Source organism: Ceratina calcarata, unplaced genomic scaffold, assembly GCF_001652005.2.
Source record: "Ceratina calcarata isolate Rehan_Ccalc_2016 unplaced genomic scaffold, ASM165200v1 scaffold39.2, whole genome shotgun sequence".
NCBI lineage: Eukaryota > Metazoa > Arthropoda > Insecta > Hymenoptera > Apidae > Ceratina > Ceratina calcarata.
The window spans coordinates 3,576,648-3,594,311 of record NW_017162322.1 but is presented as its reverse complement, the minus strand read 5'-3'; the positions used below and the strand labels follow the sequence as shown (position 1 = coordinate 3,594,311).

Here is a 17,664-nt window from a genome sequence, read left to right as displayed (position 1 = left end):
GATTCATGTTCTCGCCGAGGAACGCGACGATTAGGGGATTAAATGTTCGAAATGAGTAAAATGTTGGTGTTCAGAGTACTTACCCACATTCTTTATCTGCCACAACGAAATCCCATTTGATTTTTCTCCGTCCGAATAGCCAGAAAGAAACGCTTCTATAAAAAGGGGTAAGTTGGATATCTGATTCGGGACAGAAACGCTGGATGCATCGATTTACATGAAAAATTTATTTACGACAAATGTGTGTTTAACGATGAGAATTAAAAAATTCGCGACATCATTGCTTCCTCGCTTTGGAACGGACGTATATGATCGATGCACACGCAACGCGTAGATGCGGCGACCTCGAGTCACGGACGATCGGAACTGTTCGAAACGGATTGAGTACCCGCGGCAATTGACGCGTTCGCGATGATCCAATTTCGACGTCGAACTTTTATAGAAAGCAAATAAATAAAACGAGTATGAGTCGAATAAAGGAGATAGAGAAGATATGAAGTTGAGATTTCGTTCCTGCTCGGATCGTCCGTTTGCCGTAGATGAAGCTGTTTCAGTGTTGACGACATTGACCTGTTTTAACGAGCGCTTCCATGTTCGGTTGATTCTCCGGGGACGGAGGAGACTGTTTCGTCTTCTTCTTCTCCTCCTTGTTCTCTGTCGCCGACGGTGGCGGCAACGCGTTCAGTAAACCTTCCGGAGAACAAGAACAGTTACACGGTGCGTCACGGAATCGTTTAAGGAAATTGGAAGCAGAAGTGAAGAGAACCTTTTCAGCCGTGCGCGCGATAAGGAAAACTGAAATAGGCGTAACATCACTCACCGACGGTTTCTCCTTTAAGGGAGGTCCCTGTAACGATAAAACAGCGTTCTATTCCGTTCATAACTCGTGTCTGTGTCTATCGAAAGCGGGGGACTAACCGTTTCCGCGGTACTTGTTCAACTGCTCATAAACTTGTTTCATTCTTTCGATGTTGATCCTGGAACTCTTGCTGTGATTCACCATCGGTAACGAGTAGTCCTTGCCGACTATGCACTTCGCCGTGCGCTGCACGCTCAGCGGTGCGTTCCACGGCTCGTGAATGTATCTCGTAGGGAAGTTTTTTAAAACCGGCAGATACCGTCTGAAATGACAGTCTAACAGTGAAACGACATCGGACGATCTTTTGTTCTCGTACGAATTTTCATTTACCTAATGTAATCTCCGTTCGGGTCAGCTTTTCTGCCGAACCTCACCGGACAGTAGCAATGAAAGAACTGCTGGAAGAAAGAGCTGCACGACAGCCACATCCACATTCCTGCGTTCACCGACCAGTCGGCGTCCAACAGCAGTTCATCGAACACCTTACGAGGGGAGAACAGATAGAACAGAGATCCCCGATACAATTCGTGTCTCGGTTAGCGAGATTTTTACCTTCATTCCCTCCTCCCAGGAGATCCAAAGGTCGCCCCTGGTCAGAAAGCAGGCAACAGCGTGTCTAGCTAGATGATGTATCCAACCTTCTTCTCTGAGCTGAGTCATGATCGCGTCAATCCAGGGAAATCCTGTCTGACCCTGTTCGACAAACATCTTTCGTCTTTTCGAAAGCTCAAAGACGATCAATCGGCTCGGCCGCATCCGATCGCGGTGCGGCGTTCGTTTACGAACCGCGTAAATATTTTTAATTCACTCACGTTCGCCCACTTAGCAAGTGCTTCGACGTTCTTGTCCCATGGAATTTGCACGCAAATCGGATTGCCTTGCATTCTATCGAAATTCGGATTCTTGGTCGCGGCGCAGTAGAAGAACTCGCGCCATAAAAGCTGTCCGTGCAACGAGAGCGGAGGTACGGCTTTTTTAATCTGCAAGTCATAAACGTGACATTTTTATCGGTTTAATAATGCGTATTCAGCCTCTGATATTCCTAACGGTTCTACCATATGCGTTACACGGAGAATTTCTTATTTCTGTAGATTCGATTTTCTCATAAATACGTGAAATCTGGGGTCCAGTGAATCGTTTAAGTGGCTTCGTACCTTCTTGTAAAGATCGGTCAATTGATAATAAAACAGTCGAGTGCTCAGGCATCCGAATCGCAAGTAAGGCGAGAGGCCGGTCTGACTGGGCAGCAACGATTGCGGGGTCATTTTCGGTCTCCCGAAACTGGCTACCCAAGCCTTCCTCTCGAGATGCCGTTCCAACCGTGCCAGTGCTTCGCTCTCGCCTCCGACCCACACGGGTGGCAGAAGTCCCTCGGTGTCGAAGCCTAATAATTTGCTCGAAGTAAGGCCTCTCGACCAAGATCGTTCGATTGACCGTGGCGAACTTACCTAGTTCTTCGAGCGTCGGGACGCCATAATGATCGTCGTGATCCTCTTTCAAAGGGGTGTACGCCGAGCCTACGCAGGCAGACGTGACCGTCGGTACCGGCGGTTCCGGAGTGTCCATGCTGGCGACGATGTTTTGAAACTGATGATACGTCAACGGCGGCTTTCCTCCGTTTCTCTCGATAATTCTGGAAAGTGAATTGTCGGCGAGTCGTAGCGCGTTAAATCGGAAACTGTCTCGACTCACTCGTCCAGCTTGTAGAGAGTATGCGACACCCTTTGGACCACCGAGATACCGAGTTCTTTGCACAGTGCCGAGATGTTGAGGTCCCGGACATGACCGAACGGTTCGGGATCCTCTTCGAAGGTGAGGTTCGTAGTGCCCCATTCTTTGAACAGTTTCGGCAGCGCGTCCGCCGGCTGGCCGCGTATCACGAACAGTCTAGAGTTTAGTTTCCTCAGCGAACAGTCGAGGTCCTCCAAGCACTGCAACAGAAACCTGTCGACAAAGTAAACGCGAAACAATTTTATCCCTGTTATCCTTCTGGTCACATCTTGCACGGTTGATAAGCCATGACTCGCGTACTCTCACCTCCACTTGTTGATGCCGACGTTGGTGCTACCGGCGAACCACGGATCGAGGACGAATACACAGCGGAAGGTGGACGCGCCGGCGAGGCCCTCTCTCAGCGAGGGATTGTCATGAAGCCTGAGACCTTTGCGAAACCAATGAACCGCGTGCTTGCCCCCGTCGCCGCGCACCGCCACTTCCGGATTCACTTCGCTGTTCTGTCCGCCTTTCATCTTCTTCTCGCTTGTCCCTTCTCAGACACTTTCCCTTGCAACGCTCGAACCGGGTGAACGTCACATTTGTAAATCCTTCTACGTCGTACCACGTACACAACGTACACACACGCGCGCATCTATGTTCCCTTTTTCAGTTTTCCCGCCCACTGTCTGTCCTTGAATGCCTCTCCCGAGGGAAACACGGTTCCGAAGGATGAACCCGTTCGGAACGCGACCTTGATCGAACAGTATCCTCAGCCTCCGGACACCGTCATCCTGATGAATCAATTCTGCCGAGTGAAGAGCTGTTTTTTAGGTCATCAAGGTAGGGTGCGAGCTCGGTCGATCGATCTATCGTTCCCTCGATTGAAACTTTTCGCTGATGAGGAAAAAAAAAAAAGCTCCGGTCTCTCGAGGATCGTTCGTCGTCGATTCATATCGCGCGCGTATCCCGTTTGGCAACGATGCCTAATTCAGCTTCCTTTTACCCTCACCTCTCCTGTTCTTATCGTTACAATCGGACCACGTTCGCAGCGTTCTTTTCGATGACCACCGATAGATATCGGATCATCAATTAAAAGTGTGTGTGGGATTAAAAAGGGGAAGAAGGATTCGATGCACGGTATCAAACTTCTGAAAGAGATTCAGTCACGTATTCTGTTACACGCAATAGAAAGCGTTATTTTCATTTTAGACAATTTTTCATAATCTCGAGTTTCATTGCTTTTTCCTAAACAAATGAAACGTATCTCTTTCTGTTGCACCGGAAAACGAGTGATAGAAACGACAAGCACCGATGTCTGACGCATACTCGACGCTTCTACTGGCTGTCCAGGGGCGCGTAACCGGCCACACGCTACATTTTAAACTGTGAAAAATTGTTCCGAGTTATTGTAAAAAATGTGTTAATACACTAGTGCATCTGAAACACATTTGTATATCTGCAAACAGTCTGTCTTGTGAAATTTCACCAACTTTACGCTAACATTAGCCTAAATTGTGCTTGACAGACTGTAAAAAATTGTTCTTAGTTGCACGATTTAATTGCTAACTAACATAAGTATGCTTTATTCTTGTACTGGTGAAAACCGTCTGCCAATAAGTTTTTCGTGGATTGCGCAATCTTGCCTTGTGTTCAAATAAATGGCAGACTGTAAAAAGTTGTTTCAAGAAACTACTTTTTTTTTGCTAACTAAAGTTGATGGTTAAGTATGCGTTAACACGCAACGAAGATTTTTAAGTACATCTATCTACAGCCTGTGGCTGTAAATGTTTCCCCTGTCAATGGCAGACTGTAAAAAATTGTTCCTTTCTTTGTGTTGCGAGCGTCCGGTCTATAAACGTTCCTTTGACAGAATACAGTCAGAATTTTTTTAGGTTTCTCGCACGGGATTAAATAAAAAAAAAAATGATTTTTCCAATTTTCCCAAGCACTAACCCCCCCCGGTTGAGGAAAAATTGGAGTGAATGATCCTTTTTTGATAAACTATCGAATCACGCAAACAGCGCTCAAGGGTACTTTTGACCCTCTTATCCGGCTACCGGAGCAGACGTATACCGTGGTACCGCTGTACTCCTTTTGCGTTTCCTCATTCTGGTTTCGACCGATTTCAAGGATCGATCGATCGTTTCCATATCCTTCGCTTGAATAACTTTTTCATTCGAAACTCCAGCAGCAATTTCTTAAAACTTTTTACACGTTGAACCAAGCGTTCTTGCATCCTACAGAAAAGTAGTTCGGTCCGATATTAAAAAGGCTATTCAATCTTGATGTACGTTATCTCTAAATCTCGATTGTATCTTCAAACGAACGTTCAAAGTAATTGTATAGTATTGGCGATAAGAGTGATACCGTGTTACGCGTCGAGATTATTATTAGAATTAAGCTCGTATTACAAACGTTGAATTTAGCACGCATATAGAAATATTCTTAACTCGCAAGGAAACGCGATACCTCTCCCTCTCTCTTTCTCTCTCTCTCTCCATCTTGTGAGTTACGTAATTTCGATAACGCGTCGTAATTCGAATAGCAAATACAACTGCATCGTATTAGAAGATGTAAACCACGGACGCGGGGGTAAGTAATCGTGAAACAAAAAGTGGATACATACTTTATTATTGTTAGAAAGTCGCGCGGAGACAACACGACGGTGACCTACTGACATAATCGGTTTTCTTCCCGTATAGATCGTGACGTAACTATATTACGAGCCCGAGAGTTGCTCGATCGCTGCCGATAAAACAGAACGTGTCGCGGTCTCGATTCCGTACGAACGACACGTACGATACGATGTATTTCGCTTTACCGCGCTGGTTCAGCGTTTATTCGTCCGAGCCGTGAAATGAACGTGTTCTGTCCTCGTGGTGTTAAAGACAGGAGCGAAGAAGATGAGTAAATAAGGCTGCGACAGCTGCGAGTGTAGCAGGCAGAAACTACGCGGCGGTTCACGGATCCCATAAATCTAATCTAATAGTGAGTATCAGGAATCGATTCACTTACGGCTTGCGCAATCTTCCCTTCATTTGATGTACTTACATGGATCATAGGATGACGTGAACATTTTCAAAAATCCGCGTAACTGTCGCTGGTTAACGATGAGTCGTCACGGTTCTCGAAGGAGAGATCTTCACGATCGCGTGCATCCGTTTGGATGATCGAAGTACGATCGCATAGGAAATCGGAGAGATCGCATGGTAACGTGGTGCGCGTATCGGTTTTCGTCACGGTCGGCGGAGGCACTCGTTTTAAATTTTCTTAAAGACAACGCGGGGCAAGGAGACGCGACAACGACGACGACGAGGCTCGCGACAGAGGAGCATGGAACGCGCACAGAGAACAGTTGTTCGCATATGCCAACAAATTGTCCAGCGAACATAGAGAAGGAGTGATGGGCAGTAAGAGCAAGGGGAACACGGAGCCACGCCGATTGCAACGTGACCGCGTCCCCGCGTACCTTTTCATTGGCCAACACCGTCACGTGGTCCGCGAGTCACGTTGCAGCCGCCGTGGTTCTTACATGTACGCATATATCCATACATACCTTCAATGCACTTACTCTTTAGTTAAGCACTCATCTATTTACCTGGCCACCGCTTTCCTCTTTCTCCGAGGACCCATCGGTCCTCGCCGCATTCGTTTCTATCCGTTCTCGTACTCCTCCCTCGGCCGAGTTCCGTTCGAATTTGAATCTCTTCCCTCGAGTTCCATGCAGCAACGCGCTTACAATTCAACTTATTATTGCTAATTGAAACTACTTGAATCGAAAGTCCATCGCTGGTCAATTTTCATTTTTCCGTTTCGCAGGACTGATGTAACGATTGAACGAAGGTGCTGTAATTACGCGTTCACTCCTCGATCACGAATTTAACGACGGGGCTTTCACCGCCGAACGTTTTTAGCGAAATCGATAGCGTGAGCGACGATTGACGATGGACGAGTCCCGGATTCGGACGTTCAATTTTAATTTAGACACCGACACTAATTTAATTAAATACCGGAACGAGATGAAAGGAAACACAAGGTTTGCAGAATAATTACATCTATTTATTCGTGTTCGTACATAAAAGGTATCAGGAAGAACGATGGTACCGACCACTGTACCTACTCGATATACAATTATTATACACATGAAACTTTACTTTCGACACGTCTCCTCTACCCACGATTCGTGTAATGCATATAAAAATGATTCTTTACAGTTTCACCCACTCGGATCGTCCCTCCTTCATCTTCTAGTCTCGAACTACGTTCCTCGCCACACTTCGTTTAATAATACTTATTCCCCGACGATATCGTGTACTGTAGTCAATCTATTCGTAGATATTTTCTTTATACATTCGTAAATCTTATAGATTACTTAGTTCCATCCATACTCGATATTGTAATTTCAATCGCGGTTAGTCGTGTATCGCTCAGCGTGCGCGATAATACAATTAATCGTAAGTATCTATAAACCATGTAAAAAAAGTGAAGGACTATCGCTATTGACGGAATAAGAAATAAACCTAAACGTTATCATGTCTGGCGGACGATTCTCATCGTCGCAGCGTTATGCAAATCCGAAGCTGGATCAAGCACTGTATCACTGCTCACAGTCTCTCCTTCGCGATTTTCCACGTATTAACGGTAGTTGGTACGTAATTATAAGCGGACAATCTATAGTCGAGTAGCAATCAACAGACCATGCGTTTACAGTCTCCTGAAGCAAAACATGGCTCATGGGTTCGTTTCAACGATGTCTTATGTGATAACGCTATTTCATTGATAATGCATTAACGTAGAATGAAATACGATGAGTAAATGAGAGAAAATAGATTGTATATTAACGACATGATTCTAATTATGTATAAAGTCAGCTTGTTTAGGGTTTACAAGTCTTGATCGAAAACTGATCAAACGAATTTGATTTGATGAGAACGTTACCATCCTCTGTGAGTTCTGTAGGGCCGTCTGCATGAAAAGTGTATATGCTAGTCGAAGCTAAGAGGAATTGCGTGTTCCAAATGACGTAAAAGATAGAAAGAAACGTTTGGTAGTAGAAACGTGTACGTCATCGGATGATGAAAGAAACGGGAAGCGCTGAAAGCGTAGGACTCTTCTGACTTAGTTAAAATTCGTTTGTATGAAATACAGTAGACGATCGCCGTTGTACAAAGTGTTACGCATAAAAAAATGTTTTTCTAAAACGTATACAGATCTCAGTTGCACGTCAGCTGAAACTTCCGTCTCCCAGGATCGATATCTATGCCCTCCTCGTAAAATAAGTGGGTGTTCAATTACGCATTTAACATATTTTATTAGAAAACGCGATAACAGTATCTACTACAGTATATATATTGTTCTTTAGACATAGTAACTCGTTTTAAAGCTATGATTTTAATCTCAAGAATCCCCACGCTTTTTGTATCAGTCAAATGCGTCTCCCGCTAACTATGTAGTATTATATGCACAATTTGAAGAGCGAAAAGGCAATAAAATTGGTAAGTTACTCTTCGGGACAAGACCGTTTCTAAAAGAGACTCGTTCAAAGACTCGTTTACTTAGTGATCGCGTTCAACAGTGATTCGTTAACATCGAACGTAAATAAAGACGTTCATAAAACATTTGTTTAAGCGCATTGAAAAATCTCTTATTCCTTTTCACGGTCACATTAATTACATCCAGGTACGCATGTCAAGCCACGCAAATAATTCGATTAAGATAGTGCGGTATTGTATAAAATGAAATTCAAACCTTTCTTCATAATTTATAGGAACGTCCATTTGGAAGGTTCGCAGTTTCGCAGATCAGCGTACAGGTAAATGATTCTATTTTACATGCTTCGGAGGTCTACCGCGCCTCTTGGCCTTAGTATGATTGAGAATCGATGATTTGGCAGTATGCGAATTCATTGCTCTTTGTACACTTCTACCGACGTCGATTTTATACGAGCCCAGCTCGACCATTTCGCTCTCGATCGCTCTCCTAGACCGCCTGGTTCGACCAGCTATTCTCTGCATCTCGTCGAACTTGGCTTGCAACCTCCGCGCCAACTCGAAATCCTCTTTCTCCTGTATGACCAACCTCTCCATTCGTTCTTGCTCCTTAATGATCTCCTCGTCAGATAGCGTGTTCCCGGTAGTATTGTTGTTTTCCGATAAACACTCTTGCACGTCGCTGCAAGACTCGGGCGAATTGTAATTGTTGCTCTCCGCACCGTTATACATTACATCCGACCCACTGTTCATGGAACTGTTCGCGTGTCTCGACTTGCGCGTTATTTTCCTTAAACTAGAATTGTTATCCTGACAATTGTATCCTATAGAAGCGTCGTTCTTCTCGGAACTTCTTTTAATCGTTTCTTCCGCTGGACGTACTCGACTTCGCTGTTTCGATTTCGATAAGGCAGTTCTGTTACACTTAGTTCTAGTCCTTCTCTGTATTGTAACAGGAACGTCGGCTGTCGTCTTATATTCGAACTTCGCTTTCCTGAACAATCTCTTCCTCGCGTTTCCTCTTCCCATCGTCTCTGGATTCAAAGGAGACACGCTCGTAAAATCCTTGTCCTTATCCGCGTTCACCTTCCTCTTCTTTATTCTTTCCGCAATATTTTCAATCGTTATGTCGTCCTCTTCTTCCACTCCCGACTCCTCGTCGCAAAGCGAACTCATGTTCATAGACACGGACGAAGTAGAGTTCTTCGTTTCGACGCCGCTCGTACATTTCGCATTCCCGGCAGTCTCGCCCTCTACAGCCCACACGGTTCTCAGCCGTTTAGGTTTACACACCATACCGTTTTTAACGACATGAGCCTTCCAAGATTTTTGTACCTTTCTGCCGTCTCTCTGCTCTTCCGACATTAATTTCTTATTAACTCTAATACCATTGATCGTCTGATTCACATCTTTAGTATAATTCTTATTTGAATCGAACGACACTTCAGGAAGGAAATAATTTTTCTGAATCGAGTTATCTACAGTTTGATATTTCGTCGCCTTGCGCGCAATCTGGAGCTGGCTGCAAGACGTCGACGGTATCTGCTCGATCTCTTCGTTACACTCTTCTTTTTCTTTATAACTTTGTCTGGCCCTGCCTGTAACATTTAAAAAGAGAGTCACGTCTCATTGTTCCTGAACTTCCTCATTATTCGTTGCATCGCATTATAAATACGAAAGTACCTCTGAAAGCACTCCAGGAGCATCCAATAATTCGTTTCAAGTGAGTCTGCGACGGAGGTTTGGGCACAATGTTAGATATCCTCTTCGAAACAGGAACGACCCTAATTAATTTCGGATCTATCTGCTTCCCATCTATAAAGTAACACAAGTCCACGAGATATACAATATGATACAACATAAACGTAGAAATAAGATAGAATGAAAATAAGAATCGTACCAGAAGATATCTTTAACGGCGTCCTCGGCATAGCCTTGATAGGTTTGAAATGATGAATCTCTTGATTGATGCTATCGTGACTTCCCGCGCTCTCGGCACTACCCGTTCTCTCGTCATCGTCGCCCGACGACATACACACTTCTACTCCCAAACTTTTCTTCTTACTATTTACAACGTCATTCGGAACACGCAACTCCTCTTTGCTCTGACTACCGTATATCTTAGACGCGGACATTCTAGGCTCCACGGAGCACGTCGCGACACAAGGTTCTATCACTTTCGTAGTTACCTTCTGTTTCAAACTCCTCGAGATAGCGTTGCAAATAGGCATCGACTTTTGACAACAGAATTTACTTATAGAATTATTGTAAACGTTCGACAAGTTCGTATTGTTCAGATTATAGGCGATCTTGGATATTAACGTGATGTTCGATCTCAGTCCGGCTGTGTCTTGAGACTCTGAAGGCGGTGTTTTTCTATATTTTGAACTGTGAGGTTCTACTTTATACGAATTCACTTCTGTCATAGTAGCGACATTAAATTTCGAAACACGGATAGAACTGTTAGATACATTAAGGGAATTATTATATTTAGACGTTGTCTTATGCTTGTCGACGAGCTGCTTCTTTACTAATGATTTAGCGAGCAATTGATCTTGCGTGAGTTGAGCTAATTGCTGTTGCTTTTCCTCCTCTTGAATCTTATGGATGAGAGCTTTGCTAGCTATCTCTTCAGCTTTCCTTTGACACTGCATTTCCTCCTTTGCCTTTTGAAGTTGTGCCTCATATTCCTGTCTAATTTCTCCGGTCGTACTGAGCACTTTATTGGTACTCGCGAAATCTATGAACAAAATAGAACCTGCCAATACGTCACGTACACAGACACACTTGTGAGAGTGTGTACATCGTTCGAAACAATTACTTATTTCCTAGGTTATGTTACGTTTGTTTATCTTGTCCCGCAGGCAACTTACCAGCATCCAAATCGATATTTCTCTCGTCGCCGTTGTATTTGCTCTCTACTTCTTTGGCGAATTTCGTACGGATCAAATGCCAGAGCTCGCTGTTAACTAACGTTTCAGTCTTCGTCGCTCTACGGAGCCAAGAACCGACTCGTACTCTACAGAGAGGACAACTTAAGCTATTGTGCTCGAAAGTACCTTTTAAACATTTCAAACAGAGATTGTGCGTGCACGGCAATGTTACTGGCTCGATCAGGATGCTACGGCATACCGGGCACATTAGATCTCTTATACTAATGTCCACCGACGATGGTATCAACGAAATATCAAACAATTTTGACGTTCGCTTCAAATATCTCGCCATCTTACTCTATTCTTTAAAGAAACATAACAACCACTACTATAGATGGGAACATCGTTCTTCATACCATTCTCGAGTCAGAGACAAGAACGGGGCACGGCGTTGACAAATTCACTTTATACATGCACAGAGACTCGAGCCACGGACACATACAACATGCATACATGTGTATAATATACACAGTGTATAGGTACATAGGGAATTTTTCTACACGGCTTCATTGAGAATTATATTATAAATAAATGTGCAAAAGCATATGTATAAAGTTGATACCAGGTTCTCGATCTACTCTTGTCTCCAGTGATTTCGCAGTAAATTAGTTACGATATGAAAACCGTTCCTGATATCCCCGGCAGGGAGAGTTTCTCTCTGCCCCCGGTAATTCCCGGACTTCTATTTTCTTACGCAGACGCCATTTCACGATCTGTGATCATCCTCTGCGACGGTTGAATCTACCTGCGCAAATTGACGATCAATGATCATACGCCATTATACGCAAAGTGCTTACGAAAAGTGAAGTGAAGTGAAGTGAAATTGATAGACGTAGAAAGAATTTCATTTGTATTTAACGAATGTCTAATCAAACAGGAAACAGAACTGATATAAATTGAAGAATTTTTTGTTGTGGTTTCAAGTTCGAAGACGTGATATTAAAGATTAATTTCGATTCTCTCTGACTACAAAAAAAAGACCGTTACGTCTATTACGAAAAATGGGGAAAGGTTTGTGAATAATGTATTGTTACGGTAGTGAGGAGAGAGTAATCGTTTGGGAATTAAAAGGATTTTAATAAGTTTGTATTCATTAAATAGGAAAGAAGAAATCAAAGCAAACTAGCGCACAAGCTGACCCACAAAAAGAATCAGGTCCATCTCAGCAGCAAAAAGGATCAGGTGATGCAACACAGCAGAAACAAGGATCAGCTCCACCTCAACAGCAAAAAGAATCAGGTCCATCTCAAAAACAAAAAAAATCAGGTCCATCTCAGCAGCAAAAAGGATCAGGTGATCAGAAACAAGGATCAGCTCCACCTCAACAACAACAACAGACAGGGCCACCTCAACAGCAAGCGCCGGGAGGTCAGCCTCAACAGCAGGCATGGGGAAAGCCACCTCAACAACAAACGCCGGGAGGTCAGCCTCAGCAGCAGGCACCGCGTGGTCAACCTCAGCAGCAGGCATCGCGTGGTCAACCTCAGCAGCAGGCATCGCGTGGTCAACCTCAGCAGCAGGCATCGCGTGGTCAACCTCAGCAGCAGGCATCGCGTGGTCAACCTCAGCAGCAGGCATCGCGTGGTCAACCTCAGCAGCAGGCATCGCGTGGTCAACCTCAGCAGCAGGCATCGCGTGGTCAACCTCAGCAGCAGGCATCGCGTGGTCAACCTCAGCAGCAGGCATCGCGTGGTCAACCTCAGCAGCAGGCATCGCGTGGTCAACCTCAGCAGCAGGCATCGCGTGGTCAACCTCAGCAGCAGGCATCGCGTGGTCAACCTCAGCAGCAGGCATCGCGTGGTCAACCTCAGCAGCAGGCATCGCGTGGTCAACCTCAGCAGCAGGCATCGCGTGGTCAACCTCAGCAGCAGGCATCGCGTGGTCAACCTCAGCAGCAGGCATCGCGTGGTCAACCTCAGCAGCAGGCATCGCGTGGTCAACCTCAGCAGCAGGCATCGCGTGGTCAACCTCAGCAGCAGGCATCGCGTGGTCAACCTCAGCAGCAGGCATCGCGTGGTCAACCTCAGCAGCAGGCATCGCGTGGTCAACCTCAGCAGCAGGCATCGCGTGGTCAACCTCAGCAGCAGGCATCGCGTGGTCAACCTCAGCAGCAGGCACCGCGTGGTCAACCTCAGCAGCAAGCGTCTGGAGGTCAGCCTCAGCAGCAGGCATGGGGAAGGCCACCTCAACAGCAAATGCCGGGAGGTCAGCCTCAACAGCAGGAACCGCGTGGTCAACCGCAGCAGCAGGCACCGCGTGGTGAACCTCAGCAGCAGGCATGGGGAAGGCCACCTCAACAGCAAGCGTCTGGAGGTCAGCCTCAGCAGCAGGCATGGGGTAGGTCACCACAACAGCAAGCGTCTGGAGGTCAGCCTCAGCAGCAAGCACCAATACAACCCTTGCAGAAAGCACCAATGCAACCCTTGCAGAAAGCACCAATGCAACCTCAAGCAGAGACATCTTCCCAACAATCAACTTCGTCTATTCAGGTACAGTGCATGTTATTCATTGTTTCATCGCTGAAATAATGGGTGATATCTATCGCGTAATTAGTGTAATATTAAGTTTTGCAATCGAATATCTGATCTCAGAGCCTTGAATAATAATATAACTTGTAGTATTTGTTCCTTTTTTTACGTAGGTGTTGGGAAGTCAATCTGAACAAATTGCGAACTGGAACGTGAAAACCTCAGAACAGCTCATGGCTTTAATACCGCCGAAGATTAAAAGCGGAAAAAGGAATACCCCACTCACTTTGGAAACAAATATGTTTAGACTAGTTTTCCCAAAAAATTTCGAAAAACACGTTGTGCATTACGATGTAATCATTACACCGGACAAACCAAAATGTTTGTTAAGGCGTGTCTTCGAGAAGTTTCGGCAGATGCAATGTCCAAAAAGATATCCAGCATTTGATGGTAAAAAGAATGCGTACAGTGCGAAAAATCTTCCCTTCGGCGATGAAAGTGTAAATATCGAATTAATTACTTACGTTCGAAATCATTCATATAGCCACTGTCAGCATATTATCATATTTCATGTGTTACTTACACTACAGCCGGAAGTAAAGGTGACCATTCTGGATATGGAATGTAACAAAGAAGACAAAAACAGGACTTTCATTGTGTGTCTAAAGAAAGTTGCGGACCTTGATTTGGGGTGGTTAAGCGATTATTCAAGAGGTCTAACTCAGTATGAGAGAACACGGAGGGATATGCAAGCATTAGATATTATTTTGCGTCACGGACCTTCGCTCCATTATACCCCGGTAAATGTCATTAGATTAATAACTCGATCGATTAAAATGTTAAATTAACTTTTTTGATAGGTCGGCAGATCACTTTTCGCCCCGCCAAGACAATCGTATTCATTGTCAGACGGTTTAGATTTATGGGTCGGCATGTTCTCTTCAGTTGTTATCGGATCCAGACCTTACGTGAACATAGATGGTACATAAAAGTATATTTATTCACGGCTTAACTGTATAGAAAATTTTTTCCTGGGAAGAGGGGCTAAAATGGCTTTGTTCTTTCTCGTATACTTTTCTCTCTTAAGTAATTTGCTGGACCGCCACCGCCCTAACCGCACCGTAGTATATTTAAAAACGCTTTACATCGTATTGACGATGGATGATTATAGATCCCACTTTTCAAGGCGACAAAATGGTTGCACAGTTAAGTCGTGAATAAAGTTCTATATGCAACACGAGAGTAAAGTCGATCCGAAGAGGATTTCCTCCCGCTCAGGCAGTAAATCCATCCGCGGGAGTTATCAACGACTTTATTCCCTTGTTGCTTAATGTGCATAATTTGTTGTATAATCGTTTCGCTCATTTATGAGTCTCTCTAAATTGTACGTTAATTTTGTTGCATTTCGAACACAGTTGCGCATAAAGGATTCCCTAAGCAGCAACCAGTTGTTACATTGTTCGAGGAATTAGGTGTAAATCTGAACAAAGAAGGAATGGACTACAGAACAACTGAGAAAACAAACTTTTTAAAAGGATTGAAAGTTCAATACGAAATCCCTGGACAACCTAACTCCAAAAGAACGTATCGGGTTAACGGGCTCGTTCAATGTGCGAAACGTAATGAATTTCAATATGAAAATAGAAGATACACCATCGAAGAATATTTTGCACAGCATAAGAGATATAGAATACAATATCCTTATGTACCGTGCCTGTGGGTAGGATCTAGAAATAGCAAAATCTACGTGCCTGCCGAGGTGAGTAATGAACAGAACAACTACCTTTAAGTTGAGAAGAACGTCTTAGTTGCATAGTATATGTCACAGCTGTGTACGATCATGGGTGGCCAAGTGACACAAAAAAAATTGAATGAAGAGCAGACTAAGCGAATGATACGTGCTGCAGCGACTAAGCCTGACGAACGTAAACATAAAATTTTAGAAAAGGTATGTTTGTTCGAACACACGTTATACATAATACTATGTTGCGATCGATTTGTCATTGATAACATATATTCCACAGTTTGCTCAAATGAATTTGAATGATCAACCAACGTTGACGAACGAATTTCATCTGTCTGTGCAAGGGCAATTTGAAAGGGTTCCAGCAAGAGTGCTCGCAGCTCCTACATTACATTACAATAGACCAGTTACAGTAGCCAAAGGAGTATGGAGGATAGAAGAATTTTTACGAAAAGGTGAATTACCAGACTGCTCTTGGACCATTTTGAACTTAGACAGAGGGATGCAAGAAAATACCTTATACGAGTTCCAGGCCATGCTGCAACGGGGTGGTATGTATGATGTTACAGCAACGTGTATCGTCAGTGTCTGGATTGAGGATCATCTGTTGAAAGTTGTATTACATTTCTTTTCAGGCTTAGCTTTAGGAATGAGAATCGGTAGAGCGTTTACTCCGTTTCAAACTATACTAGTTCAAAGAGATACAAGATCCATTACTTCTTACTTTGAACGAATGAAGAAGACCGGCATCAAGATGGTAATAGTAATACTCTCGACTATGAGCAATGCGTACAGTGAGTAACACGATGATATGACTTGTACTTTACTTCGTACGTCGAAAACATTTTGTTAATATCTTACTCTCTCAAGGCTGCGTGAAGCAGATAAGCGAGCTTAAAGTATCAGGAGGTATCGTCACTCAATGCGTAAAGTCTCACACATTGAGATCTAAAATGAACCCTGCAACGATCTCAAACATTCTCTTAAAAATTAATTCGAAGCTTAACGGCGTTAATCACGTCCTTGACAACAGACAACTGTAATGATTTTTTACATTACATACAGTATGCACAAACAAGTGTTTATCTACATGAGTTATTATCTTTTAGGCCCAAGTCCTTGATTGATAGCCCTTGCATAATAGTTGGGGCAGATGTGACGCATCCATCACCTGACTCAGTGAACATACCTTCGATTGCTGCGGTAAGAGATATTTTTGAACTTTCATCTATTCAAAATACTATTTATCGTGTACGAGTGAGACTAATAAACGTTTCGACGCAGGTAGCAGCGAGCATTGATACAGAAGGTTTTAAATATAGGATTGAACTGAGACTTCAACCACCGAGGGAAGAAATTATTCAACATTTGGAACAAATTATGGTAATACACTTGCAGGCCTTTGAGCGTCTCACAAAGACACCACCAGCAAAAATAATTTTTTATCGGTAAATAGGAAACATCCTCATGTAACAAATCCATTTGCGTGATCCATACGTAACAATACATGTACCCGTTTTCTATAAATGTAGGGATGGTGTGAGCGAAGGCGACCTTCCGCGAGTGATGAAATATGAACTACTCGCGATAAGGAAAGCAGTCGCCTCTCTACACAAAGGGAATCTTCACGCGATACCTATCACGTTTCTCGTTGTTCAAAAGAGACATCACGTACGACTCTTTCCGACTGACAAATCCAAGACCGACGATAAGAACCAAAACGTGCAAGCTGGAACCGTCGTCGACACGGAAATCACGCATCCGACTCAAATAGACTTTTACCTCGTGTCTCATGCCAGTATTCAAGTACGTTGACTACATTTAATATACCTAGAAGAGGAAGCTTGAAAGATTCCTTTTAATATAAGAAAACGAACTTGTTCGCAGGGTACTGCCAGGCCTACAAAATACAGATGTATATGCAACGATTTGCAATTAACGGAAGAAGAAATAGAAACGTTAACGTATTACCTTTGTCATATGTTCGCTCGTTGTACACGATCCGTGAGCTATCCTGCGCCCACGTATTACGCCCACTTAGCAGCTTTCAGGGCGAGAGCTTATATACAAGAGTAAGTTCGTGATCATTATGTTCCGACGTACAATGGGTGATCTTAATGCTATGTATGACGTTGTAATTTTGTTCCAGTGTTCCTGTAGACCTGAACAACCTAGATCGTGAACAACACAGTAAAATGAATCTTCAATTGAATATGGAGTCACCGATGTTCTTCGTGTAATATTGCTTTATAATATTTTTAATTCTTAATAATATTACTTACTTATAGACTTCAATACTTTATAATATGTATTTTCATCAAATTTTGTTCGAATAAAATATAATGCATTATAGAAAATATGTTTAAGATTATTCCTGATCATAATATTGAACTTAATATTCTGATGAATATAATGTCTACGTGTTAAGAGGTAGAGTTTTTTTTTAAAAGAAAAC

At 43.7% G+C, this 17,664-nt stretch overlaps 3 protein-coding genes and 1 long non-coding RNA gene across 11 annotated transcripts; 2 read left to right on the top strand and 2 right to left on the bottom strand.

Moving 5' to 3' along the window:
* Window positions 1-208: 208 nt before the first annotated feature.
* On the bottom strand, window positions 209-5,715 carry phr6-4 ((6-4)-photolyase). 7 transcript variants are annotated; one of them, XM_018026559.2, is made up of 11 exons: window positions 5,627-5,715; window positions 2,897-3,380; window positions 2,552-2,803; window positions 2,308-2,492; window positions 2,014-2,243; window positions 1,672-1,839; window positions 1,412-1,552; window positions 1,190-1,341; window positions 919-1,121; window positions 821-847; window positions 209-690 (listed from the first exon to the last, which is right to left on the bottom strand). In XM_018026559.2, exons 2-11 carry the CDS (start codon window positions 3,106-3,108, stop codon window positions 551-553), a joined length of 1,710 nt encoding a protein of 569 aa, XP_017882048.1. In that variant the 5' UTR covers window positions 3,109-3,380; window positions 5,627-5,715; the 3' UTR covers window positions 209-550. The 7 variants fall into 7 exon arrangements, with proteins under 7 accessions (XP_017882048.1, XP_026670459.1, XP_026670461.1 ...); XM_026814658.1 differs by having other exon boundaries at window positions 2,897-3,469; window positions 5,627-5,714; XM_026814660.1 differs by having other exon boundaries at window positions 2,897-3,366; window positions 5,627-5,714.
* Window positions 4,819-8,357, top strand: LOC108626106 (uncharacterized). Its single transcript, XR_001916677.2, has 6 exons — window positions 4,819-5,167; window positions 5,278-5,563; window positions 5,638-6,109; window positions 6,395-6,611; window positions 6,790-8,254; window positions 8,343-8,357. It is a non-coding gene; the product is annotated as an uncharacterized LOC108626106 (long non-coding RNA).
* LOC108626104 (uncharacterized) lies at window positions 8,161-11,372 on the bottom strand. The gene is made up of 4 exons (XM_018026558.2): window positions 10,938-11,372; window positions 9,965-10,804; window positions 9,748-9,879; window positions 8,161-9,662 (listed from the first exon to the last, which is right to left on the bottom strand). Exons 1-4 carry the CDS (start codon window positions 11,287-11,289, stop codon window positions 8,398-8,400), a joined length of 2,589 nt encoding a protein of 862 aa, XP_017882047.1. The 5' UTR covers window positions 11,290-11,372; the 3' UTR covers window positions 8,161-8,397.
* On the top strand, window positions 11,291-17,566 carry AGO2 (Argonaute 2). 2 transcript variants are annotated; one of them, XM_018026557.2, is made up of 16 exons: window positions 11,297-12,008; window positions 12,099-12,454; window positions 13,163-13,486; window positions 13,639-13,965; window positions 14,056-14,265; window positions 14,326-14,446; window positions 14,881-15,224; window positions 15,294-15,413; window positions 15,490-15,760; window positions 15,845-16,003; window positions 16,080-16,248; window positions 16,319-16,412; window positions 16,494-16,657; window positions 16,742-17,015; window positions 17,097-17,281; window positions 17,359-17,449. In XM_018026557.2, exons 1-16 carry the CDS (start codon window positions 11,999-12,001, stop codon window positions 17,447-17,449), a joined length of 3,219 nt encoding a protein of 1,072 aa, XP_017882046.1. In that variant the 5' UTR covers window positions 11,297-11,998. The 2 variants fall into 2 exon arrangements, with proteins under 2 accessions (XP_017882044.1, XP_017882046.1); XM_018026555.2 differs by having other exon boundaries at window positions 11,291-12,008; window positions 12,099-13,486; window positions 17,359-17,566.
* The last annotated feature ends 98 nt before the right edge of the window (window positions 17,567-17,664 follow it).

Excerpts from the sequence above, each read along its gene's own strand:
- phr6-4 (XM_018026559.2), bottom strand. The coding sequence starts at position 3,108 with ATGAAAGGCGGACAGAACAGCGAAGTGAATCCGGAAGTGGCGGTGCGC. Across the intron at positions 1,553-1,671 it reads CACTTGCTAAGTGGGCGAAC|GGTCAGACAGGATTTCCCTG; the intron begins GTGAGTGAATTA and ends TTTGTCGAACAG. Across the intron at positions 1,122-1,189 it reads CCGAACGGAGATTACATTAG|ACGGTATCTGCCGGTTTTAA; the intron begins GTAAATGAAAAT and ends CTGTCATTTCAG.
- LOC108626104 (XM_018026558.2), bottom strand. The coding sequence starts at position 11,289 with ATGGCGAGATATTTGAAGCGAACGTCAAAATTGTTTGATATTTCGTTG. Across the intron at positions 10,805-10,937 it reads AAATATCGATTTGGATGCTG|ATTTCGCGAGTACCAATAAA; the intron begins GTAAGTTGCCTG and ends TTTTGTTCATAG. Across the intron at positions 9,880-9,964 it reads GCCGTTAAAGATATCTTCTG|ATGGGAAGCAGATAGATCCG; the intron begins GTACGATTCTTA and ends GTTACTTTATAG.
- AGO2 (XM_018026555.2), top strand. Across the intron at positions 16,413-16,493 it reads ACATACCTTCGATTGCTGCG|GTAGCAGCGAGCATTGATAC; the intron begins GTAAGAGATATT and ends GTTTCGACGCAG. Across the intron at positions 16,658-16,741 it reads GCAAAAATAATTTTTTATCG|GGATGGTGTGAGCGAAGGCG; the intron begins GTAAATAGGAAA and ends CTATAAATGTAG.